The sequence below is a fragment of the Anomaloglossus baeobatrachus genome, chromosome 10, assembly GCF_048569485.1.
Source record: "Anomaloglossus baeobatrachus isolate aAnoBae1 chromosome 10, aAnoBae1.hap1, whole genome shotgun sequence".
NCBI classification, from domain to species: Eukaryota; Metazoa; Chordata; class Amphibia; order Anura; family Aromobatidae; genus Anomaloglossus; species Anomaloglossus baeobatrachus.
Window position 1 is genome coordinate 55,353,293 of NC_134362.1, and position 27,184 is coordinate 55,380,476.

The window sequence follows — 27,184 nt, forward strand, 5'->3', positions numbered from 1 at the left end:
ATGTAAGATCGCCCTAAAGATATCTATACCCTTCAAATGAAAAGATTCAATGTGTCAAAGAACACTGAATGCATGTATATATATTATTATTTTGACCATTTCTCATTTTCAAAAAATAAATACAAAATTTATTGCTTGGAAATTCAGAGACATGTTGTCAGTAGTTTATAGAATAAAAGAACAATTTACATTTTACTCAAAAATATATAAAGAGAAAAATCAGAAAAACTGAAAATGTTGCAGTTGTCTCTTAATATTCACCAGATATATATATATATACTTACATGCACCGCACGCTGACATCACAATGGCTTAGAACCCTCAGTGACAGAATGATGATGTCACAATCGGCCCCTGTGTGTCACAGTGAGTGACGGAATCATTCCGGTCACTTTCTATTGTGTGTTGCAGTCACGAGTTGTGCTTTGCAAAATTTGTTATAGAAAGCGATAGATATTTATTAATATTTATTATCATTATTATTATTATTAATAATAATATTATTATCATCAGCGACCTCCGGTGGACAGAGGGAAAGGTACGTGACACTTAGTGTAATGAGTAATGGGGGTCTTTGCAGAGGGGAGACACGACCTGCGGAGGATTATAGAGGGACATGTAGAGATTCCTGGAAATTGCCATTAACCCTTTCAGAACATGGCCAATATTTCCTTCTCTTCATCTCTATTTTTCTGTCCACACAGCCATGTGAAAGCTTAATGTTTTGTGATATGAATGTTGTTTTGAAAAACACCATTCATTTTATTATATAGAAAAATGGGAAAAAAAATGACAACTGAGGTGAAATGGTGAAAAAAAAAAGTTTAGCAACTTTGTTAGTGCTGCCTTTTTACCGCATTCATTTTGTGGTAAGATTAATCTGGAAATGTGATTACAGCAACACCAAATATATTTTATTATTATTATTATTATTATTATTACTCAAGTGGCTGCAACAATTTCAGAGCTGTATAAAAAAAATTATTTTTGAAAATTTTTGAAAATTGATTCACCATTTTATGAGCCCGGGGCTTGTTTTTTCCATGGCGAGTTGACAATTTTATAGACACCATTTTGGGACACACAAAATTTTGGGGAAATTCACAGTAAAAAATCAAGAACCCCCCCCCCCCCTCCCCCACAAGTCACTTTCTTTCTCTTGGATTTAGGATAAATCAATGACAGATATAACAAAGGGCGAGAATTGCACTTTTTTAAATATATGTATATAATATATATATATATATATATATATATATATATATATACACACACACACAAGGCTCTGGCAAAAGTCAAGAGACTGTTGCAAAATTGTCAGTTTTTCTGATTTTTCTCTTTATAGGTATATGTTTGGGTAAAGTGTAAATTGTTCTTTTATTCTATAAACTACTGACATCTCTGAATTTCCAAGCAATACATTTTGAACTTATTTTCTGAAAATGAGAAATGGTCAAAATAACAAAACAATGCACAATGCTTTCACACCTCAAGTAATGCAAAGAAAACAAGCTCATAATCATTTGAAAACAACAATACTAATAGTGTTTTACCTCAGGAACAGTTCAGAAATCAATATTTTGTGGAATAGCCATGAGTTTTAATCCCAGCTTTCATGTGTCTTGGCTGCTTTCCACCACTCTTTCACATTGGTTTTGGGGGACCTTATGCCACTCCTGGTGCAAAAAAGTAAGCAGTTCTTTGTTTGATGGCTTGTGACTACCCATCTTCCTTTTGATTATATTCCAGAGGTTTTCAATGGGGTTCAGATCTGGAGATTTTGCTGGCCATGACAGGGTTTTGATGTGGTGGTCCTTCATCTACACATTGATTGACCTAGCTGTGTGGCGTGGTGCATTGTCCTGCTGGAAAAACCAGTCATCAGAGTTGGGGAACATTGCCTGAGCAGAAGGAAGCAACTGTTTTTCCAGGAAAACCTTCTATGCGGCTTCATTCATACGTTCTTCTCAAAGTTTAATCTGCCCAATTCCAGCCTTGCTGAAGCATCCCCAGATCATCACCGATCCTCCATCAAATTTCACAGTGGGTGCAAGACACTGTGGCTTGTATACCTCTCCAGGTCTCCATCTAACCATTAGACGACCAGGTGTTGGGCAAAGCTGAAAAGGACAATGCGCCATGCCATAAAGCTAGATTAATCAATGTGTAGATGAAAGGATGAAGGACCACCACATCAAAGCCCTGTCATGGTCATAGAATAAAAGAACAATTTACATTTTATTCAAAAATATATAAAGAGAAAAATCAGAAAAACTGAATATTTTGCAGTTTTCTCTTAATATTCACCATATATATATATATATATATATATATATATACACACATTATATACATGCACCGCACACTGACATCACAATGGCTTAGAACCCTCAGTGACAGAATGATGATGTCACAATCGGCCCCTGTGTGTCACAGTGAGTGACGGAATCATTCCGGTCACTTTCTATTGTGTGTTGCAGTCACGAGTTGTGTTTTGCAAAATTTCTTATAGAAAGCGATAGATATTTATTATTATTATTTCTTTTATTATTATTATTATTATTATTAATAATAATATTATTATCATCAGCGTCCTCCGGTGGACAGAGGGAAAGGTACGTGACACTTAGTGTAATGAGTAATGGGGGTCTTTGCAGGGGGGAGACACGACCTGCGGAGGATTATAGAGGGACATGTAGAGATTCCTGGAAATTGCCATTAACCCTTTCAGAACATGGCCAATATTTCCTTCTCTTCATCTTCTGTCCACACAGCCATGTGAAGCTTGATTTTTTGTGACATGAATTGTTGTTTTGAAAAACACCGTTCATTTTATTATATAAAAAAATGGGAAAAAAATTACAACTGAGGTGACATGGTGAAAGAAAAAGAAGTTTAGCAACTTTTTTAGTGCTGCCTTTTTACCACATTCATTTTGTGGTAAGATTGATCTGGAAATGTGATTACAGCAACACCAAATATTTTTTTTTTATTACTATTATTACTCAAGTGGCTGCAACAATTTCAGAACTGTGTAAAAAAAATATTTGTCTCACCATTTTATGAGCCCCTGGCCTTGTTCTTTCCATGGCGAGTTGATAATTTTATAGACAATATTTTGGGACATACAAAGTTTTGGAGAAATTGACAGTAAAAAAATAAAGAACCCCCCCTCCCCCACAAGTCATTTTCTTTCTCTTGGTTTTATGGATAAATCGGTGTCAGATATAATAAAGATCCAGAATTGCATTTTTTAATATATATATATATATATATATATATAATTATAATAATTTATTCATTTTTTATATAGCGCTATTAATTCCATAGCGCTTTTATATATATATATATATATATATATATATATATATAAAATTATTATTTTATTTATTAAATTAGGATGATTGACATTGTTATATTTTATCATTTTTATGTATTTTTAGTCTCACCTAGGGGGCTTGAACCTATATACTGCTGTTCTCATCATACTGTAGTACCACAACACTCAGCATGCACTTCTAGAAAAATATAGGACTACAGGTGTCAGAAAGTCCTGTTATATGAATTTCTCATCATTCTGTAATACTACAACACTCAGCAGGTACATCTGGGAATGTATAGAAGTAGCATGCTCCGTCGTCAAGTTTTTTATTGTGCTGTGGTCTATTATGAAATTGATGTTCCCCCTTATGATACCCATCCCATAGTAGGAATAGATGTCCTCCATGGAGGCACATGCATCATGGTGGGGAAGGGAAGCGATGAGAATCGGTGAATAACCATTTAATTGATGCTGTTATTGACAGTGGCATCTAAATGGTTAAACAGCAGTGATTCGTGCTCTGGTTGCTGCTGTTGGGGCAGGTGATGGCATATATCCTCTGTCACTGACAGTGGCATCTACATGGTTAAACAGCAGTGATCGGCGGTCTGGTTACTGCTGGTAGGGCAGGTGATGGCACATACCCTCAGTCATTGACAGTGGCATCTAAATAGTTAAACATCAGTGATCGACGCTCTGGTTGCTGCTTTTGGGACAGGTGATGGCACATACCCTCTATCATACCCTCTATCATCTACATGGTTAAACAGCAGTGATCGGCGCTCTGGTTGCTGCTGTTGGGGCAGGGATGGCACATACCGTCTAACCATGTAGATACCACTGCCAATGACAGACGGTATGTGCCATCACCTGCCCCAACAGCAGCAACCAGAGCGTCGGTCACTGCTGTTTAACCATGTAGATGCCACTGCCAATGACAAACAGCAGTGATCGGCGCTCTGGTTGCTGTTGTTGGGGCAGGTGTTGGCACATACTCTGTATGGAGGGCCCTGACTGTGATGTATATCTACACCAGGGTGTGTGGATCGGTTAATACAGCACGGACAGAGGTAAAATCATCAGATAATAAGGCCTCTGAGATGACGGCTCAGTATAGGGTTAGAGTTCTTTTCTGGATTGAGACCAATGCTATATTTTTACCATCTTGTGTTTTTCTCCATTGTTTGCAGTGCGCTGAGAACATGGCCCTTCTCGAGAATTCCACCAAAAATACACCACTTCCATCTGATGATGTCGAAAAAGGAGCGGATCCACAAGAGCAGGACCTGCCCCCGCGGACTGGAATTTCACACACCTGTGCCATTATTATTCTAGTGATTCTATTCTACATAAATTTAGTCACCTACATGGCTACTTCCATTGGCGCAGGTAGGTAGCCGTACACCGTGTTATGTCGGGCGGCAAGGGTCATCTGGCCCATACTTATACAGTAAAAAAAGAACAAATCTTTATTACCAACAAGAAGGCTCATTAGTGGCTGTGACCTCTATTCCTTCTCTAATTACAATAACCTTCATTCTCTGCTCTTTCTTCTTCCAGCGATTCTTCCATATCTACAAGTCTCCTTAAAGATTGACGAGAGCAGAATCGGCTTGATCAACATAGGTAAAATTTCAATATACAATCCTATTCTATAGGTCACTTGTGAGGACAACAATAATTCCAGACTGGAATCTCCTGACATCATAAGGTTCCACTTTGGTAGAGTTCACACGATGGCCGCCTGCAAATCTTTATAGTTACCAAAAATGTAAAAAGTGATGAGGACGGGAGAAGTTTTTAAGTGCAAAGGGTTAAATAATCCTCAAATATAAAAATATAGTGTAAAAATAATTTCTATTGACTGCAACCTCTTGTTTCTTCCCTTTTTTTTAGTATTCACGGGCAGCTACGTGCTGTTTACTCTGGTCTATGGATTTCTGGGTGACTGCTGCAGCAGGAAATGTATCATGTGTGTAGGGATGGCCATCTGGTCAGTCACAGAGTTCTGCAGTTCCTTCACTCCCGATGAGGTAAACTGAATACAAACCCAATTGGTAGAAGCTTAAAGTGTTAAGGGGCACTTTGCACACTACGACATCACACGTGCGATGTCGGTGGGGTCAAATCGAAAGTGACGCACATCCGGCGTCGCTGTCTATATCGTAGTGTGCGAATCCTTTTTGATACGATTAACGAGCGCAAAAGCGTCGTAATCGTATCATCGGTGTAGTGTCCGACATTTTCATAATTTCGCTGCAGCGACGGTACGATGTTGTTCCTCGTTCCTGCGGCAGCACACATCGCTGTGTGTGAAGCTGCAGGAGCGAGGAACATTAGCTTACCTGCGTCACCGCATCTCACGCTGGCTATGCGGAAGGACGGAGGTGGACGGGATGTTTACGTCCCGCTCATCTCCACCCCTCTGCTTCTATTGGCCGCCTGTCGTGTGACGTCGCTGTGACGCCGCATGACCCGCCCCCTTAAGAAGGAGGCGGGTCGCCGGCCAGAGCGACGTCGCAGGGCAGGTGAGTGCATGTGAAGCTGCCGTAGCGATAATATTCGCTACGCCAGCTATCACCATATCGCATGTGCGACGGGGGCGGGGACTATCGCGCTCCGCATCGCCTAGTGTGCCTAGTGTGCAATGTACCCCTAAGTCTCATGCTGACGTCTGTATATCGCGGTCCTATCATGGACTGTGTGTCTCCAGAACCAAGCATGGCAGCCTCATAGAAATGTGCGAGGTTGTGTTGGGGTTTCCAGATGTTTTCGAGTGATTCATCAATTGCAAGTTTTTAAAAAGCTAACAATTTGTTTCTCAAATGTATCCCCGTCTCCCCCTCCGGAGGGATAATATGTATGTCTGAAATTTTTTTTTATTAAATGTTGTGTCATTTTAGAGCATTTTTGTGTTAAAAAAAAGTAGCAAAAAAAAGATTAAAGACAAAAATAATGACTGATTTGCACAAAAATTCATGAACTGTGCGCACAACTCTGAAGAATTTGGCCCAAAAACGTAAACAAGACACAAAAAAAGAAAAGTTACTTAAAGCATGCAAATGGTGAATCTAATCGGGCCCATTTAGTGCCAAATATGGCCGTCATTATGGCGCTTACAAGAATGGACACACGGCTCACTCATAATACAGACTAGGAAATCAGCTTTACGCCTTATGCAGACCTCTGTGGATCGCGGTCCGATCATCATCAGGCCACGAGTCTAAGGGGGGCTTTGCACACTACGACATCGCAGGTGCGATGTCGGTGGGGTCAAATTGAAAATGACGCACTTCCGGCATCGCATGCAACATCGTAGTGTGTAAAGGCTCGATGATACGATTAACGAGCGCAAAAGCGTCGTAATCGTATCATCGGTGCAGCGTCGGCGTAATCCATGATTATGCTGACGCGACAGTCCGATGTTGTTCCTCGCTCCTGTGGCAGCACACATCGCTGTGTGTGAAGTCGCAGGAGCGAGGAACATCTCCTACCGGCATCACTGCGGCTTCCGTAGGATATGCGGAAGGAAGGAGATGGGCGGGATGTTTACATCCCACTCATCTCCGCCCCTCCGCTCCGATTGGCCGCCTGGCGTGTGACGTCGCTATGACGCCGCACGACCCGCCCCCTTAACAAGGAGGCGGGTCGCCGGCCAGAGCGACGGTCGCAGGACAGGTGAGTCCATGTGAAGCTGCCGTAGCGATAATGTTCGCTACGGCAGCTATCACAAGGAAATCGCTGCTGCGACGGGGGCGGGTACTATCGCGCTCGGCATCGCAGCATCGGCCTGTGATGTCGCAGCGTGCAAAGTACCCCTTAGTGTTGCTATCACGCTGGGGTCGGCCGGCCTGCGGACTGTCCGTACATTGTGGTCTGTGATCCACGTATGTCTGCATGAGCCCTAAAGCCTCGCACTTTAGAACAATATTTTTCATTGGTACTTTCAAACCAAAAGCAGGAGAGGGTCCAAAATTTGGGAAAGTTGGAAATCTTTCTTTTAAGGTATTTCTTCAGGAATATGAAAAACTTTCTTAAATAGCCACTGAATTTTTTTTGTGTTTTCACAGAATTTTACACAATTTCTAATAATTAAAGGACTGACAGGAGCTGCAGTGGCAAGCTATTCAACACTTGCCCCCTCAATCATTGCCGACCTCTTTGTGGGAGACAAGCGCAGCCGCATGCTGTACATTTATAACTTGGCGGTACCTATTGGCAGGTGAATATAGACCTATTTATATTGTTTTAAGAAAGGAATCTGTCACGATTCATGTTTATCTGCTGTTCTAGAGTTGTCATTGTTTCCTATTTTGGAATTCGGTGTTTTCCGGAGCGTGATCGGTGGGAGGAGCCTATCCCTCCGTGCCTCATTTCCGGGATCACGGCGCCTTATTACGGAGTCATTTCCATTGGATCGGCGCCAGTTATAGTTCTACTCTGCAGTGTATTCGCTGCTCCCAGTAAGTTTGCCTGATTCTGCCTGTCTATGTTGTATGACACTGACTCCCGGCCTCCTTACTGCGTCTGTCCTCTCTGACTCTCATCCTCCCTCTCCAGCCCCTTCTCTGTTGTTCTGTCTCTGTGTTCTCCCACTACTACCTGCTGTCCTGGCTCCCGACCTCGGCTTGATACTGACTCCGGTATAGTTCTCCTCCAGTCTGTGATGATACCTCTTGGCTTCTGACCTGTCTTACCCTTGACTCTGACTCCACCTCTTCCTTGGTACTGCGTGATCTCCTGGCTCTAACGTTGGCTCGCATGACTTTCCCCGACGGGTCCACATGTGGAGCTAGTGACACCTAGTGCATTCATCACCACCCTGCGTATACCCGGAGTTCCAGCTCCCCCTGCTGGTATATTATAGAATCATAGCTAAACCATCTAATTCAAGCTAGGTGGATTTTCTGTGGACTTATTTTCGGGTGGGATTGTGCTCTGTAGATGCATCAGAGAATGTGCTTATTTCACCTTAATTCACTGATGAAATCTCTCTTCAATGACAAGACAGGTTTGTAGCTCTTTGGGGAATCAGGGAACAGTTGCTGCTCATAGAAGTCTATGGAGGGGGCGGAGTAGGAAGGAGGAGCAAGAGAAACACACATTTATATGTTTATCTAAACACACATTTATATGTGTGCACAAATGATGACAACTTTATTTTTTTCTATTACAGTGGCCTTGGATACATCATTGGATCTACAGTGACAAGTGCACTCGGTGGTAACTGGCATTGGACCGTACGGGTAAGTAATAGGTCTGAGGGATGTTGATGAAAATCTGTGAATCTTAATTCTAATTCCTATATGGTATTATAGGGAATCTAGCAGGCTTTTGGTATTTAATCAGTAGGGGCAGAGGACCTGATTCCAGCAATGTGTCTCTTACTACTCCTTGTAGTTGTTTTTACCAGCAGGAGATTATAAGGAGAGGACTAACTGTTTTGTGCCATGTAGTCCTCCTGTTTTGTCCCCATCACTGATTGGCAGCTTTCTGCCTATGTACGTGTACACATAGAAAACTGCCAATCACTGATGTAGGTGGGGTTATACAGAGCTCAACATTCAGAGATCTGCTAAATCTGCAGCAGAGGAAACAGGGATTTTATCAAAACTACAGCAAGCAGACCAGTAAGTGGTACGTCTCTGAAATCGTGGTCTTTGTCCCTACATTATACTGCTCTCAGATGTGCAGAGAAAGACCTGCTGGGGGATTCTCTTTAATGGATCCACTTCCACAACAGTTCATTAAACATGGCTATGGTCATGCCCTTTTTGTGATGACACCAGTGTGTATGTAATATCTAATGTCTCTCTCTTCGTCTACACAGATCTGCCCTGCTCTGGGCATTTTAGGAGTCCTGCTAATGATCTTCTTAGTAAAGGAACCTTCCAGAGGAGCTGCAGAGGGAAATAACAGCAAATCCTTCAGCCTCAGAAGATGGTTTTCAGATGTGAAACTGATATCAAAGAAGTAAGTGTGTTATGTGCATTGATTGATGTCAGGGATCTACCCCGTGACTTCTGCGTTATTGAGGTTTTTTTCCTTTTTCACTTTCTGCAGCCGAAGTTTTATGTTTTCCACTCTTGGAACAACAGCTCTAAATTTTACAGCCGGTGCCATCGACATCTGCATTCCTGAGTTGCTGCTGCGGGCCCGGAAAATCTTACAAGAGACCGCGCCGTGTCAGACCGACGTCTGCGACTACAATGACAGGTACAAGTTTCACAGACTTTAACTTGACGATTACTGGAGGGAATTTAATATCCCCCTACAACAATGTTCTTTTTATATTTCATTCTTCGTTCTATTTTACTCATCTCTTTACTTCTTTGCAGTATGATTTTCGGCATTGTTACAGTCGTCGCTGGCATCATTGGCATTGTAGCAGGGGTGGAGATAGCCAAAAGAGTCAAGAAATACAACCCTCGGGCTGACCCGTTAGTTTGCGGCTTTAGCTTGCTGGGCTCTGCCATTTTCCTTTTCTTGGCTTTTTATTTGGCAAATATTAGCCTTGTGGCCACTTATGTAAGTACCTGATGATTGCTTTGATACTTTACTGGGTCTGGGATATAGGAGCGATGTATTGAGCTGTAGAAATCATAGACCATGGCGGGGGCGATCTATGAATGAATGGAAACTGGGGGGATGAATGGATTAAAAATGCAAAATATATGGAGGATAGAAAAGTGTGCAAGAAACTAAAGTGTATATTATATTGTTCTTTACTCTCTGCAGGTCTTGATATTCATCGGAGAAATATTACTTATGATGAACTTTTCCATTTCTTCTGATATTTGCCTGGTGAGTGGAGAAAACCGCTAAACTTATCATAGCTAAAATTACATTTATGTAGTCAGTCCGTTCACCCATCTAATTCCCCATAATCCTGGCTGTTTGTTCTCAACTAAAATCTAAAATAGACCTAACACAAAGTGATTAATAATGTCTTTATGGAAGTCTCAGTACACAACGCGTTTCGGGGCCCCTTTCTCATTCCAGGATGACTGCACTGTATTTACGTATTCAGGTCTCCATAAGGAGAATATTCTTCCCCCGTGGTCCCCCATATAGCTTCTCATAGGCCAGATCAGATACCAATACTTTGCACTGATGAGGGGCAATCACCCCGAAACACTGTGTCTGCAAATTAGGATTCTGATCTGGCATATATCCTAGGTCATATGAAAAGGCTTGTTAAAAGGCCAATTTTGACTTTTAGGATTGCTACTTCCAATAGGTGGCGCTAGAGTTTGTCTCCTTTTCTGGAGAGACAATTTGAATAATTCCCAGAGGGGCATTGCAGCTATAAGCCCCCTTACCACTGACAGCCAGACTGGTTTGTCAGGTCTCCATAAGAAGAATAGTCTTCCCCCTTGGTCCCCCACATAGCTTCTCATAGGCCAGATCAGATACCCACACTTCGCACTGATGAGGAGTAATCACCCCGAAACACCGTGTCTGCAAATTGGGATTCTGATCTGGCATATACCCTAGGTCATATGAAAAGGCTTGTTAAAAGGCCAATTTTGACTTTTAGGATTGCTACTTCCAATAGGTGGCGCTAGAGTTTGTCTCCTTTCCTGGACAGACAATTCTGTATTTATGTGTTATGTATGATCACTTTGTCTGCGTTCTCTTGTCTCGTTGGGTTCAGGGTCTTCCTTTTACTCACCCAGAATATTCTCTTGTTTCAGTGTGTGGTGTCTCCCGCAAGAAGAACAACAGCACAGGCCATGTTCATGATATTATCCAACCTGCTGGGGGACGCCATAAGCCCCCTTATCATCGGAGGGGTAAGTATTTGTTACATATATTCATATCATATTATGGCTACATTCACACATCTGTTCCTTTCTTACATTCTTGAAAAACAGACCATTTTTCTCTCGTGTCATCCATGTTGCATCCATTTTTTCACATCCATTTTTTAAAAAATTAAGAAGGTTGTGAATGTTTATTTATCCATAGACTCTAAATAATAGATCAATGGATGGAAAACTCAAGCATGAAGAATGTCTTCCTTTCTCCTTGTCTTTTTAACAGATTCCTACAGACATTAAAGAGTAATGGCAGTTTTAATTTTTATTTCAGAAATCAATAATACACATGAAAATATGAAGTATTGACAAATATATTTTCAGAGAAATCTACTTTTTCCTCTTCCCAAACTGATCGTTTATTCTCAAAATTCTTAATTCCATGGCAAAATCTGTATTCAGTGAAGAAAGATTCTAACATTACTGGGACAGGAGATGACAGTTGATGCTTATAACATTCTATGCATAGGGGGAGGAGCTAGAGGCAGGAATCCTCCCATCTACATAGAATCTAATCGGCAGCAAGGGCCATCTTCTATCTTAGTAATATAAAAATCTGTTTTCAGCAAATAAACATTTTATGTGTGAACTAAGAATTTTAGAAATGTATGGAGGAGAAAGAAACAGATTTATCTGATAAGATCTATTATAAAGTTGCTTATTTTTACGTGTGCTATTGTGTGTGTATATATATATATATATATATATTTTAATATAATGATGGTTACTCTTTAATGGCCGAGTCTGAATCTGAGTCTCACGGATCAAAGACACAGATGAGTTTTTAAAACAGATGTTTGTTTGGATCAAGAAAAAGACGGACAACACACGGGCATATATAGCGGATGTGACTGCAGCCATGCAATGAGGTCTAATTAGTACAATACTTTATATACCGCTGTGGTGGCCTCCATGTCTACATAATACTCCTTAACACTATATAGAGATGTAGCCGATAGTGAATGAACTTAGCCGTATCATAACTTACTTAAAGGGGTTATCAAACACCATTTTTTTTAGTATGGGCTTAAGAATTAACTAAGAATTAATTAAGCGTTAGATGCTATCTGGCTATAGTGACCGGCACAGAGTGCTCTTACCCATGATTCAGTGGCTTCCGCTGATGTCACGTCGATAGAGCAGCGTCTTCTCTTCCTCTCTGCTCCGTCGACAATGTGTGAGTGCTGATTACATATTGATTGACAGCCGGCTCCACACTACCTAACTGCGGGGAGCCGTCTGTTAACCGGCATGAGGTCGGCAGTCACGCCCCATCAACAGAGCTGCCCAGAAGAAAAAGAGCAGCTCTTTTGACGTGGAACAGTGGAATTGCCGGCAGGAGCGGTCAGTGATTTCTCAGAGCTGGTGTTAGGTAGAACAGCCAGATAGTTGCCTGTTACTTTTTAGGCCCATAGTAAAAAAAAAAAATTAAATAGTCCTAGACAACCACTTTAAGCAATTGGCTAATTTATTTTGCATTAGGGTGGTCATATTCAGCAATATGAACGAATGCTCGTAGGAACGTTGTGTCCTGCAAATGAATGTTCATGATGTAATGATCGTTTATTTGGCAAATTCTATTAGAGCAGACAATTCAGGACACACTAGCAGTATCCACACACATACCCATAGAAACTATGTATGGAAGCTATGCACAAGCAACCTATTCTTCCATTGGGTGCACAGCAGCAGAACTCCAATGACAAGATGTCCCGGAGTCATGTCATAGAGTATGTGCTAGAGGAGGATGCCACATGAGTCCCGTCTCCAGACAATGTGTAGTACTGGGGCTGAGGACATTTGGACCAGTTCTGTTCATAGTTGGGAGGATAGAAGCTCCTCCGCGATCTGCAGTGAGGCACCTGCTCTTTTTATGACAACCAAATTTCCTTGATATCCATTGACTCCTATCAGGGTAAACGTGTCCAGCGAATTATGTTTTTTTCACTTTCATTAACTATACATAACTATTTATTTTCTTTTATTTTCAGATATCCAACCTCACCAAAAGACAAAATCCAGACTCGGCTCGTTTGAGCTTCCACAGTCTGCAGTACGCCCTATTGGCTTGTCCCTTTGTGGTGACTCTCGGAGGAGGATGCTTTCTACTAGCTTCCTTCTATATTGAAAAAGATTGTGAGAAGGCCGAGATGGAGGATGAAGGTACGTGCAGAAATACGTTCATTATCCACTCGCATTAGGTTTATAATCGTAAATGTAACACTGAGCGTCTTTATAATGTATCTATCTCTATAACCTATTGAGTTAACAGACAGAAGCGGTTAAACAACAAAGCTGCTGTTAACTCATTATTAGGACATAGCTAGTTTTATCCTAAATGTCATCCTTCCCTCCTGATTATGGGGCTGATGATATGACATCAATTGTATTTGGCAATAATAATTGATAAAAAGCTGCTTTGTATTTTGGGTGGAATCTGCTAAAGTGAACCTGTCACTTGCCATAAATGTGCATTTATTTTACCCAGTATAAATGCTGCTATTCTCCTGAATCCCCGATGTTTTTCTTTGTTTGTTCTCGTATGTCCCCGTTCTTGTTATATCTCCCTCCTTTCCCTGTAAATGTATCTAATATTTTAGTCAACTGGGTGTTGTCATCAAGTTTTTTCTTTTTTTAAAAAGATAATTTTTAGGGTCACACCCACTTGTCAAAATAAAAACAATATTAGATTTATATAAAGGGAAAAGGGGGCCATTTCTCAAGAATTGAGGATCCCAAAAACAAATGATGAACATCAGATTGAGGAAAGCAATGGTATTTACAACAGGTTAAAAAAATGGCAAATGTCAAGGTCATCTTGTTCAATCTGTTTAACATTTACGCATTTTCCCCAAAAAAATAAATTAAAAAGAAATATGAAATAGGGAGGATGAAAGGAGGGAAGAATGGAGTAACAATAGGAAGTTACAGGGGAAAAAAGTAAAGTCAAGTCTGGTCATTATTATTAGTAATAAAACCAGCATTGTAATTTTGCCTTTTTTACATATTTGTAAACATTTAATTTGGTACATATCTGGTATATTCTATTAATACGTCTATTTTAGTTTTTAAGTTCTGGGTTTATCCTGGGTAAAGAAAAACCAAAACACTTAAACTATTAATTAATCAATAAATATCTTTTAAAAACGTTTTCCCTAATTGCAAAGTAGAACTGATTATATATATATATATATATATATATATATATATATTTGTGTGTTTATATCCTTTCAATTACTTGTGATATTGATGGCGATATTATTTGCTTCTATTGTGTTACGGTTAAATGTTTCATCACCAAAAAAGATATAACAAAAGATGTGTCAGAATTTGGGTGGGATTTCTTCTAGACCTCGTGAGAATAATATTAATTGTGGAGTAAGTGTCATATTGGGTTTAGAAATTCATAGGAGAAAGTTCAAAGTTTCTTTCCATAATTCCATTAATAATGGACAACTCCAAAATCTGTGTGAAATTTCTCCCGATAAACAACGGCCTCTCCAGTATAGAGGAGATTGGAAAGGAAATGCTTGGTGGAGTTTCATTAGAGTAAAGTATCACCTTAGCATAATTTTATAGTGTGTGTATCACATAGTAATAGGATATGTGAGGTTGAATACTTTAGTGTATATATAGATAATCCTTCTGTTTAATTTTTCTATATAAATATTTTTTTATGTTGTTTCTATTTTGTCTTTATAGATTGTGTCCTCGAGGAGGTGATAGTTACATCTCCATAAATTAGAATTTTTTACGGTTGAACCTGATGGAGAATTTAAAGGTAAGATAAGATGGGAATGTTCACACCATGTCTTTTCACCCATATTTACATCAATTCTAGACAGAGTTTTATGTCGGAGTAGTGTGTGAACTCCCTTGAAGACTTGAAGAGGTATTTGGGATTTTAACACAAACCTGAAAACATGGGGGCTGGATGGTAATTGCATTGTTTGGGGTAGTGCATTCCATAAAACTGGTGCTGCACAAGAAAAGTCTTTGAGACTGAGGTGGGGAGTTTGAACAATGGAGGATGTTAGTTTAAGATCATTTGTGGAATGGAGGGGGAGGGTGGGTTGAGAGATGAAATATAGGGTGGTGCAGAACCGTGTAGCGCTATATGGGTGAGAGATAAATTTGTATTGCACTTTGTAGCTGATGGGCAGCCAGTGTAATGACTGGCACAAGGTGGAGGCATTGGTGAAGCGGCTGGACAAACATATGTCCCTGGCTGCCGCATTCAGCACGGATTGGAGAGAAGGAAGTTTGGCTGGAGGGAGACCGATCAGTAAAGAGTTGCAGTAGTCCAGGCGAGAATGAATAAGAGCGGCAGTCGGGTTTTTGCAGTTTCAATGTGAGAAATGTTCGGATTCTGGATATGATGGTTGGATTCTAGAGATGATGGTCGGACTCTGGAGAGTGTTATTGTCTAATCTTTGTAATAAGTATCCCGTCTGACCAGTTGAGAATAAATAACCATTTGGGACAATGTTAAAGTCGCCAAAAAGTAACAACTTTCCCTTCTGAACTTCATTATTTTCATAACTAATTTGTTAAGAAAGGTGATTTCTTCCTTGTTGAGGGCGAAAATATTAACTAAAGTAAAAATATTATTATTAATCTTACAAATTAAAATGTGACATTTACCGTTTTTATCTCATATTTCTGATATGAAAATAGTAAAAGAAGTTAAGAATTACAGAAGTACAAATATTTTAAACCAAATAAAAGATGCCTCGAAGTCCTACTGGATGAACCAACTAGACTGGAAAATTGGTTTTCTTCTATGAAAGTGAAAGTTCATGGTATCTCCTTCAATTCACTTCTTGTAGAGGAGATAAAGATTAAATATTGGTATTTTCTGAGCAGATTCCTAAAATTGTAAAATCCAAAAAGAGATGTAGAGCCCATAAGGTCATCATTAATTGTAATGTATGGAAAATATAAGAGGTTTATTTAGGCCTTTTCAGGAGTGATCTGCAAGATCTTGTAATATAAATCCTGGAGTATCTTCTTTCCATATCATTAGTGTTAGTGATAGTATTGGGACTGTTTTACATTGATGGGAAAGGAAAAGTTTAGCGGGGAATCCCCATGTGTAAATTATTCCCTTGTGTTGGAGAATTGTAGTGATTTCACCATACAATTTCCTTATGGAGATAGTTTCTTTAGATAAGTCCATGAAGACTCTTATGTCTTGGAATGGACCTGGCAAAATCGTATTTCTCTTTAAAGGGAAGGTGTCGTCAAAAAAAAATTTCAATAACTGAAAAAATGTAAAGTATTAATGTTTTAATTAGATATTATTATTTGTTTTTTATTGAGCAAAATATAAAAAAAACAATTAAAAAATTTGATATTTTCCACTCTTAAACACTAGGGAGAGCAGCTTCTGAAATCCTACAGAAATCCTACTGTAGAAATAGCCTGGATTACAGCTGCAGTAAAGTGGGCAGAATCTGCTCTCCTGTGTGTGATGTCAGAGGTCCCCCTCCCAACCTGGGTGTTTCCAAAGGATAACAGGGAATGAAATTTAGGATCACATTGCGGAGCCATTTTACTGGTTACCAGAAATGTCTAAAGTGTCACCAAGGACAGCTGGAGTATCACACAGGATAGGATTAGATACACAGCTCAGTAGACAGTACCACACAGGACAGGATTAGGTACACAGCTCAGCAGATGGTATCACACAGGAGAGGATTAGATACACGGCTCATCAGGCAGTATCACACAGTACAGGATTAGATACACAGCTCATCAGACAGTATCACACAGGAGAGGATTAGATACAAGGCTCAGCAGATGGTATCACACAGGATAGGATTAGATACACGGCTCAGCAGACAGTACCACACAGGACAGGCTTAGATACACAGCTCAGCAGACAGTATCACACAGGATAGGATTAGATACACAGCTCTGCAGACAGTATCACACAAGATAGGATTAGATACACAGCTCAGCAGACAGTATCACACAGGACAGGATTAAATACATGGCTCAGCAGACAATATCATACAGGACAGGATTAGATACACAGCTCAGCAGACAATATCACACAGAAGAGGATTAGATACACAGCTCAGCAGACAGTATCACATAGGACAGGATTAGATACACAGCTCAGCAGACAGTATCACATAGGATATAATTAGATACACAGCTCTGCAGACAGTATCACACAGGATAGGATTAGATTTACAGCTCAGCAGACAGTATCACACAGAACAGGATTAGATACACGGCTCAGCAGACAGTATCACACAGGACAAGATTAGATACACAGCTCAGCAGACAATATCACACAGGAGAGGATTAGATACACAGCTCAGCAGACAGTACCACACAGGACAGGATTAGATACACAGCTCAACAGACAGTATCACACAGGAGAGGATTAGATACACAGCTCAGCAGACAGTATCACACAGGAAAGGATTAGATACAAAGCTCAGCAGCAAACTCACTAGTTATTAGGTATATAAATTCTTAGCATAAATTCCTAACTAAAACTTAACATTTAATGATGCTCTTAAAAGGTAATTATTCTCAATTCAAATAGATAAAATGACCCGGTGCACAGTAGAGAGAGGGAAACTCAGTCCCTACAATGTCCACTCCCTCCTACGCCCTACCTAGCCGTGGAGGTTGGCACCCTAAAGATACGATGTGCCACCCCCACTCACCGACCGCTGTCCCTGCTATAACCCTGTGAATCCCTACACACAAAGATAAAGTGCAGTGCGCATAATTAAAGTGCAGTGCATATATATAAAGTGATAATGTGCAAAAATTGGGTTCACAAAAACCTCCTCAGACTTCAGGAGGTCACAATTGTTCTCATTGAGAACCTATACCAATGCAGGGAAAAGGCAGGATAGGATTAGATACACAGCTCAGCAGACGGTACCACACAGGACAGGATTAGATACACAGCTCAGCAGACAGTATTACACAGGATAGGATTAGATACACAGCTCAGCAGACGGTACCACACAAGACAGGATTAGATACCCAGCTCAGCAGGCAGTATCACACACAGGATAGGATTAGATACAGCTCAGCAGGCAGTGCCACACAAGAGAGGATTAGACACACAGCACAGGGAGGGAGCAGGGGGTGTCATTGGAGACTGTAGCAGCAGCGGCAAAGGAGGGGTGCTTGTAATCACACACTGCTCTGTATGCACGCCCGCAGCGGCTGCAGCAAGGAGAGTGGAAGGGGTGTCATTGGAGCATTGGAGACGGTAACAGCGGCGGTGGTGGGGGGAGGGGCACCGGTACTTGCATGCTCTGCATGCACACGCACACAAACACACACAGCAGCGGCGGGGGGAGTGCGGTGCTGGGTAGAGCGGGGGGAGGGAGTGTCATTGGAGACGGTATCGGTGGGGGGAGGGGAGGCGGCCCGGCGCCCTGTACTCACACATCCCGGTGGTTGACAGGGGTAAAGTGGAGCTACAGCATGGCTGTGAGCGCCACAATGATAGCGCTGATCTCCTCCCTCTGCTGTGATCTGGACAGCCCAGGGGGGTGCGTCCAGGTCACAGCAGGGGCCTTCTCTGATGTTACTAAATGGGGTCGGAGCCCGACTATCAGAGTCTATGCCCAGGTGGCTGCCATAAAGGAGGTGAGTAACTGTTGTTACAAACACCAAATCCAAGATGGCAGCCCCCAGTGCCTTCAGTAAAATTATAATTAAATAAAAACAAAATAAGCAGTGATTTTAATTTTGTCTTAAAAATACTTGATTTAATAATCACTATTATTAATACAAAAATAAAAAAAATGCGACACCCTTCCCTTACGTTCTTTGTAAGTCCTTAGTTTGGAAGAAATGGAAACACAATATCCCATTGCGAATTGTTTGTTAGATATAAATCTTTACCTCAGTAGCTTATTGTAAGCTCCAAATCTCTCAGTTGAGGAATTGCACTTTTTATTAGATATTTTAAATTTACTTGCAGTCTATCATTTTGAATACCTCCTCGAATTCACCTAATTTTTACGTTACTTTGCAGATTATGATCTTTTAGATGGGTGAATTTGTTACCTAAACACTTTAGGTTTTTGATGATCTTTTTAATTGGCGATACTTGAATTTTAGAGATATTCAATTTTGTGCTATTCATTCTGGGGGTGATGCTTTCTAAATCTGATTGGATGACACTGATCTGATTATCCATATCTATTTTCATGGAGCTTTCAGTGCGAATATTGGTTCTCTGATATAATTCTCAGAGGCTTTTTGATCTGTACTTCTAAGATATCCATGAAATGCTTAATGCCAGCCAATATGATGCATTCTGGGTCTAGGATCCACAAGATTATAAATCAGTAACCGTAGTACATTGTGTGCCAATTCTATATGATATCCAATTGTTCCAACTTCAGTCATAATCATTCATATTTATTATTTTTGCAGATCCCTACTCCAAAGAGAGGTTTGATCATGTTCCATCAATGAATATATAATCTAGCCGGATGTGACAACTCTTTCACGAGTCAACAACACATCAGACAAAAAGACAGATTCCGGGATCGGTCTCTGTTCTTACTTATGGATTCGACATTTACTGGACTTTCCGCAGTCAGATGTATTCACTGAACAAAGTGAGTTTCCTGCTGCATCAAGAGACAGATTCCGGGCTCGGTTTCTGTTCTCAACCACTGGATTCGACATTTACTGGACTTTACGCAGTCAGATGTATTCACTGAACAAAGTGAGTTTCCTGCTGCATCAAGAGACAGATTCCGGGCTCGGTCTCTGTTCTCAACCAATGGATTTGATATTTACTGAATCTTCCGCAGTCAGATGTACTCACAGAATGAGTGAGTTTCCTGCTGCATAAAGAGACAGATTCCGGGCTCGGTCTCTGTTCTCAACCACTGGTTATGACTCTCCTCAGTTAAATGTACCCAAGGAATGAGTTTCCTGGTGCATCAAAAGACAGATTCCAGGCGTGGTTTCTGTTCTCAACAATTACCAGACTTTCCGTGGTGAAACATGTTCACGGATCATGTAACTTCTATATTAAGTTACATCTACGTCATTAAGCCCCATCATGATCAGGGCCACATTGACGACTATTGGGCAACACGGTGCATGGAGTTTGTATGTTCTCCCCGTGTTTGCGTGGGTTTCCTCCGGGTACTCCGGTTTCCTCCCACACTTCAAAGACATACTGATAAAAAAATAATAATAATTATAAATAAATTATTATGTATTATTCTGGCTTCTGATGAGAATTCTTACATTTGATATCTTGAATTAAGTTAAGAGAAGCAAGTGGTGGTCAACTCATAATATCATGGGGGCCTCGGGTGTGGTTTGTGATTCCCATCGCAGGTCCATACATTACATTCGTTGTCCTGAGACCACATATGTGATCAGTCCTCCATTAAGGTATATAGAAAATGCAGAAACAACAAATCAATAGTCCAACACCTTCCTGCTGTAAGACATACTATTACAGAGACATGAGATTTACCACAAACTGCGCTATTATTATGACAATTGTGCTGAGTGGGCACTTCAATGAGTGAGTGTCAGCTGCAACTGCCAGCACCAATCCCAACAGTTTCACCCTTTAGATGCTGTGGTCAATAGCGACCATCCCATCTAGATGGTGGACAGAGGGAAGGGGCTCCCTCTATACCTCTATTGCCACCCCTACGTTGCAATCACAGGGTGCCGATGGTTATCATGGCAAGCTGAGGCCTATCACTAGCTCTGAGTTTACCAGCTATGGCAACATATTTGGCTCTGCTATCACCAGGGGCTAGGAGGGTCACTGTGACAGGCATAATGCACTGCAATACAGAGAAACCAGTGGCATACCGTCAATAGAGGCAGGCTATGTCACCTGTGAGCTGAAAGGTTCTGGGGACGTCTGCCCACGGTGTCAGCATCAGCTCTGGGCAGATGCAGATACATTTGAAAGCAATGATGAGACCAAGAGCAGTGCTCCCTTCTCATCATATTCCCGCTGGCGTCTGTGCTCTTTGACAGCTCAACACAGCAGTGACGTCACTACTGCGCGACAGTCACCACCATGCTGAGATGTGCAGAGAACAGACAGTGGGCAGCATCGAGAAGAGGTGAGTATGCAGTTGTGGTTGCTATCCGCGGGCTGGGTTAGGTGACAGGGGGGCACCAGGCTGGGCGAGGGCAGGGGACTCTAGGCTGGGCTAGGGCAAGGAGCCCCAGGTGGCACCACCAATGGCTGTGAAGGGACCACCTGTTTCTGTGTCAGCTGGGGCTGTTTGGCGCCCCTGACCTGGTCAGGCACCACTGAGTACTGCACCCATGCTGGGACAGTACTTCCAGGTGATTCTAAAGGCCGAAATAGGGTGTGTACGCACAGACACATAGCAACCAGGTCTCCCACACCTTAGAGGGGACCCTTGGGCAGACTCAAGAGGGGGCGTTCCTCCACATCTCATTTAGGGGTGTAGCGGAGGGGCTGGAAGCTAAGGTGGCAGTGGCTGTAAGGAAAGTAGTAGGAGTTAGTCAGTCTGTTAGCAGAAGGAGCAGAAAGAGGGTTGCTGAAGGAGAGGTACGCGCTGACACGCTAGTCAGACCCTGCACGTGTAGTAGCCATTGGTGGGGAAGAACGGTCACCAGTAAGTCGGACAGAAAGATGCTGAGGAAGTCAGCTGGTCATGTATGGATACTCCTGGTGACTAGGCATGCATGGGGAACAGGTCCCTAGAGTAGACGTGCATTTATTGGTCTGCTAAACTTGTGGGGGGACCACAAGTCCCACACCAAACAACTAGAGTCCGAGCATCAGCAGCAATGAGGGGGCCCATAAGGAGGATCGAGCCTGGAGCCATCTTCCTTGGTCCGAGCTCAGTGGTGGCTCGAGCTGTGGGCCTGATCCCGGGGGTTCTCGAGCGGCACTCCTCGCCCGTGAGTGAAAGGGGGGTTTGTTGGGTGTGGGGATTGTTTATTGTCCGTGACGCCACCCACGGTTGTGGTGATTTCACCACCGCTGCTCAATATGGGGCTCCCGGGGATGGTGATGCGGAGCAGCCAGGTGTTGTGTTGCCCCTCCGTGGGTAGGGGTTGGTGATCCCAGGGCCCGGTGATGGAGTGCAGGGTGCAGGGCCTGGTGGGCGCAGGGACGCGGGGGCAGCGCTGTGCCTTGCAGCACTGTGGTACTCACTCAGCCTGAGACGTTGACACAGTTTTACGGTAAACCACACGGCTGGAAAGACGGTTCCCACGGACGGCTGCACTTGCTCTCCCAGTAGGTGACGGTGATGTCCCTTTTCCTTGCACCTTTGTGTCTGTGTTGGTATCGATGGGTTCCCACCGGTAACCCGCTCCCCGGCTTCAAGCTGGACCGGAGGAGCTCTACTCTTTGCCCGCAGGCGCTGGCCCTCAGAAACTGGTGCCCTGGCGGTGGCGGTGTCTCTGCTTTTATGGTTGGGCTGTTGCCTTCAATCGGGACTTGGTTGTTGGGGGATCCGCGTCCCCTTCACTGATGGATTTGGCAAATTATGGCGACTCCTAGCCTTGCCGGGGTCCGAGAGGCCCCTGCCCTGGTGCTGACTGTCCTTTGGTACGCTGCTCCAGACCGCCGGGCCACTACCCGTCCGCGGTCCTTCCAGGAACTTCCAAACGGTCACCCCTCCAGACAGTCACCGCCGTTGCTGACCTTGCTGACCCTGTCCTGCACACAGCTGGACTCTCTCTGCAGCTTTCTTTCTGTCACCTTTCACCTTTCTTCCACTTCTCCTACTCCTCCTTTACCACTTCACTTCACTTGTTTACTCCTTCACCTCCTAAACTGAACTTCACTCTAGCCCTGCCTGGGCTCAACTCCTGGGTTTTCCCGCCTCCAGAGCTGTGTCCTCCTCGATGGGCGGAGCCAACCGCCTGGCCCACCCCCCTGGTGTGAACCCCAGCCTCTGGAGGAAAGCAACAAGGATTTTTGGTTAGCTTTGGTGTTCCTAACTGGGATGTAGGGTGTGTGGGTGCAATGACCTGTGACCCCTGGCTTGCCCAGGGCGTCACATTCCCCCTTAGCAAAATGCAGACCGTCCGCGGGCTGCCCGTCCAACACCGGTTTTATTTTTCTGTAAAGCATAAAAGGGATAACATTGTAAAACGGTAACATAAATACATTTTTAATGAATCTTCCCATAACGGGAGGCACTTTTACTTTAACGTTTCAAACGGTTTACGGTTACGGTTTCCGCTCTCTCCCACCCAAATAACCTGGCCCTGATGCTGCCCCTAAAACCCAGGCAGCACCCCTTGACCCACAGTCCAGCACACGGTACCCGAGTGGGATCTGTCCTTCCCCTCCAGAGGGTAGCCACCGGTCCCTTTGGTGGCTGGGCCCCAGCCGGCTCTGCTGCGGGCCCTCCCTCCAACCTGCCTCTCCGGAGGCGGCATTGCGGAAAACGGTAACGGTAAACAATTATTTACAAGCCACTTAACGTTTGTGGGTGCCCTGCAAGTTCACGGGCTTGTCCATGGAAAGTTCTCCATGCAAAACAACTTTTAACGGTCCTCACGGGGACAACGGTGCCGGCTCCGGCTGGTTGCAAATCACAAAGATAATCAGGTGAGGTACACGGTAATCATTTCACTTATCATTCTTTTTCAACTTTCAACACAAACATAAACTCAGAGGTAGTCCCAACGGGGACGGTGCAACGGGCATCCGCTGCCCTACTCCGGATATTCAGGCTCTGGTGCTGCCGCCAAGGGAGGGAGTGCTGCGCTCGCTCGGGCCTCTGGGCTGTCCCTTAGTTTAGCGTCCAGCGCGAACCACCCCTGCTCCCCAAAGTACCGGGTGTATTGCACGATGTCACCCGGTATCAGATTGCGGCCGGGATGCTCCTCAGGCAGGTGGGCATTCACATCCCGCCGGGCTATAAACACTTCGGCCTCCAGGCCCGGTTCGTAGATAAACCCGTAGCCCCGGCGGACATCAAACCGCCTCACCTTCCCCTCGTACAACGGTCCCCGGACACGGGATGTTGCTTGCCGGAGGTTGTCTTTCTCCCTAATGGCCCTGGCCACCAGCTCGGCCTTCTTCCGTTCCCGTTCAGCGATCTCCAGGCCCAACGGTACCGGCTCCCTATCCCAATACGGCGCTGCTGCGAGCTCCGGCGCACGGGTCGGGCCCCGCGGGACATCCTGGACATTGCCCACTGTCAGGAATCTGGGCGGCATGTCCCGCGGTGTCTTGGCCTTGGGCGCTGCCTTGCAGCAACAACCCGGCGCTACCTCAGCCGAGGTGTGGGGGATGGGCGTAGGGGCTTTCCGCTGCTGGGCCTTCGGCTCGGAGCGGGTCATCGGCTCCGGCTCGGGGAACTTTTTCGGGGATGCCTCCGGTTCAACCTTCAGAATCTTCCATGGCAACACCTCCGGTTTACTACGGGCTCCGGCTACAGGTTGGCCCGCCTGGGCGGGGACGCTGGGTACTGCTACCGGTTGCGGTGGTAGCAGGCCTAATGGCGGGGTCACAGCCTCCGGGATGGGTGGCGAGGGAGGCAGCGAAGGGAGAGGGCTTGGACCGGGCCCCGCAGCCGCGATGACCGGCCCTTTCAGGGCATCGGGACGTGGGTCACTCACCCCCCTCCCTTTCTCCGCTTCCTCCTCGCGTCTCCGCACGGTGGCTACAACGTCCGCCATGTCGGCCTCCCACTCCTCCATGAGGAGCTGCATCTTCACCTGCAGCCGTTGGTAGAGCTGCGCGGTCCGGATCTCCACCCACGCCGCGGTTCCAGGCGCGGGGGCTACGGTGTCGCGGGACGGCATCCACATGGTGACTTCTTCTTCCAGGAACGGGATGTCTGCAGAGTCCTGGCGTCCCTGCTTTTATAGCTGCAGCTACATGCAGCCAGCCGCCATCGCGTCCCCCTTAGCTCTTTCCGGCCCCTCCTCTCTCGGGGCGGGGTTTTGGCCTTCGCGCCTCTGCTACTCGAGAAGACGCTCGAGCGGGAACTTTTCGCGCCAAAGATGGCGACTTTTGAAATTTTCTTGCCGGATACCTCCGGCGGTAACAAGGCGCACCTCTACCAAACGGCAGAGCGGTAGGATCCTGTTCGTGACGCCAAGTTGTCGCGGGCGGGGAGGAGGGTGTCAGCACACTACGCTCGCCCCTTCTGCTCGGGTCCGGCGGCTGCCGCTGCTCAGTGGTGGCTCGAGCTGTGGGCCGGATCCCGGGGGTTCTCGAGCGGCACTCTTCGCCCGTGAGTGAAAGGGGGGTTTGTTGGGTGTGGGGATTGTTTATTGTCCGTGACGCCACCCACGGTTGTGGTGATTTCACCACCGCTGCTCAATATGGGGCTCCCGGGGATGGTGATGCGGAGCAGCCAGGTGTTGTGTTGCCCCTCCGTGGGTAGGGGTTGGTGATCCCGGGGCCCGGTGATGGAGTGCAGGGTGCAGGGCCTGGAGGGCGCAGGGACGCGGGGGTAGCGCTGTGCCTTGCGGCACTGTGGTACTCACTCAGCCTGAGACGTTGACACAGTTTTACGGTAAACCACACGGCTGGAAAGACGGTTCCCACGGACGGCTGCACTTGCTCTCCCAGTAGGTGACGGTGATGTCCCTTTTCCTTGCACCTTGGTGTCTGTGTTGGTATCGATGGGTTCCCACCGGTAACCCGCTCCCCGGCTTCAAGCTGGACCGGAGGAGCTCTACTCTTTGCCCGCAGGCGCTGGCCCTCAGAAACTGGTGCCCTGGCGGTGGCGGTGTCTCTGCTTTTATGGTTGGGCTGTTGCCTTCAATCTGGACTTGGTTGTTGGGGGATCCGCGTCCCCTTCACTGACGGATTTGGCAAATTATGGCGACTCCTAGCCTTGCCGGGGTCCGAGAGGCCCCTGCCCTGGTGCTGACTGTCCTTTGGTACGCTGCTCCAGACCGCCGGGCCACTACCCGTCCGCGGTCCTTCCAGAAACTTCCAAACGGTCACCCCTCCAGACAGTCACCGCCGTTGCTGACCTTGCTGACCCTGTCCTGCACACAGCTGGACTCTCTCTGCAGCTTTCTTTCTGTCACCTTTCACCTTTCTTCCACTTCTCCTACTCCTCCTTTACCACTTCACTTCACTTGTTTACTCCTTCACCTCCTAAACTGAACTTCACTCTAGCCCTGCCTGGGCTCAACTCCTGGGTTTTCCCGCCTCCAGAGCTGTGTCCTCCTCGGTGGGCGGAGCCAACCGCCTGGCCGACCCCCCTGGTGTGAACCCCAGCCTCTGGAGGAAGGCAACAAGGATTTTTGGTTAGCTTTGGTGTTCCTAACTGGGATGTAGGGTGTGTGGGTGCAATGACCTGTGACCCCTGGCTTGCCCAGGGCGTCACAGTTCCTCCTTGTTTATCTCAGCATCGCCCGGGTTACCTCACAATAACATCAAAAAATGATGAAAAAGAACAACTGAAAGACATCTTAGACTGAGACTGACTTATTCTGGGACCTATTCTACGCACCCGAGCCCCTGGGGCCAGCCTCACTCACGGGAGGCCACACCACCAGACTGCAGACTCCATCAGCCCTAGACGCTCATTAAACCTACAGTGGTGGTCACCCATAACCCTGACCACAAACCGTGAGTGGCGTCATGACTCCCATGTAAATAAACCTGATATACCTGTAGCCAGAGATACCCAAAGTGAAGACCCTGTGGCGTACCCGAGAGTGGAGAGGTGTCCTTGGGGCGACCACTGCAGGTGGGCGACACACGTTTCCTGGCGTCACGAACAGGATCAAGGACTAGACCTGTTAAGACAGGTGACAGTGCGCCTCAGTGGTCCGAACAGAAAATTTGAACCGCTGCCATTTTGTTGCTGTTAAAAGCGCACGATTTAAAAAGCTGCATCCCACGCAGAAGAAGAGGTAACCGCCCACGAAGAGGAGTTGCTGCCCCGGCTTGGAGGGGGTGCTCTGGCGTAGTGAACAGAGAAGATGGGGGCGGATCTGTCCCCGGACTGCGGGGACGTCCCAGTCCAAAGGTAGGAGAACAACCAGAAACGAAACTAGGACTGCAGCGTGACCAGAACCTGATGAGCAATGACAGAGA

General features: G+C 44.8%; 1 protein-coding gene across 1 annotated transcript; it reads left to right on the plus strand.

Annotated features, from left to right (window-relative positions):
• Positions 1–492: 492 nt before the first annotated feature.
• On the plus strand, positions 493–20,371 carry LOC142254898 (protein spinster homolog 1-like). Its single transcript, XM_075326253.1, has 14 exons — positions 493–538; positions 4,513–4,711; positions 4,883–4,948; positions 5,219–5,355; positions 7,393–7,544; positions 8,499–8,568; positions 9,153–9,295; positions 9,386–9,538; positions 9,661–9,850; positions 10,061–10,126; positions 11,020–11,118; positions 13,134–13,305; positions 14,845–14,923; positions 19,567–20,371. The coding sequence occupies exons 2-13, from the start codon at positions 4,525–4,527 to the stop codon at positions 14,880–14,882; spliced, it is 1,473 nt and encodes a 490-aa protein (XP_075182368.1). The 5' UTR covers positions 493–538; positions 4,513–4,524; the 3' UTR covers positions 14,883–14,923; positions 19,567–20,371.
• Positions 20,372–27,184: the final 6,813 nt, after the last annotated feature.

What these genes read in the sequence shown, in the direction of transcription:
- LOC142254898 (XM_075326253.1), top strand. Translation starts at nt 4,525, where the DNA reads ATGGCCCTTCTCGAGAATTCCACCAAAAATACACCACTTCCATCTGAT. An exon ending in AATCGGCTTGATCAACATAG is followed by an intron (nt 4,949 to 5,218) that starts GTAAAATTTCAA and finishes CCTTTTTTTTAG; the next exon opens with TATTCACGGGCAGCTACGTG. An exon ending in GTCTGCGACTACAATGACAG is followed by an intron (nt 9,539 to 9,660) that starts GTACAAGTTTCA and finishes ACTTCTTTGCAG; the next exon opens with TATGATTTTCGGCATTGTTA.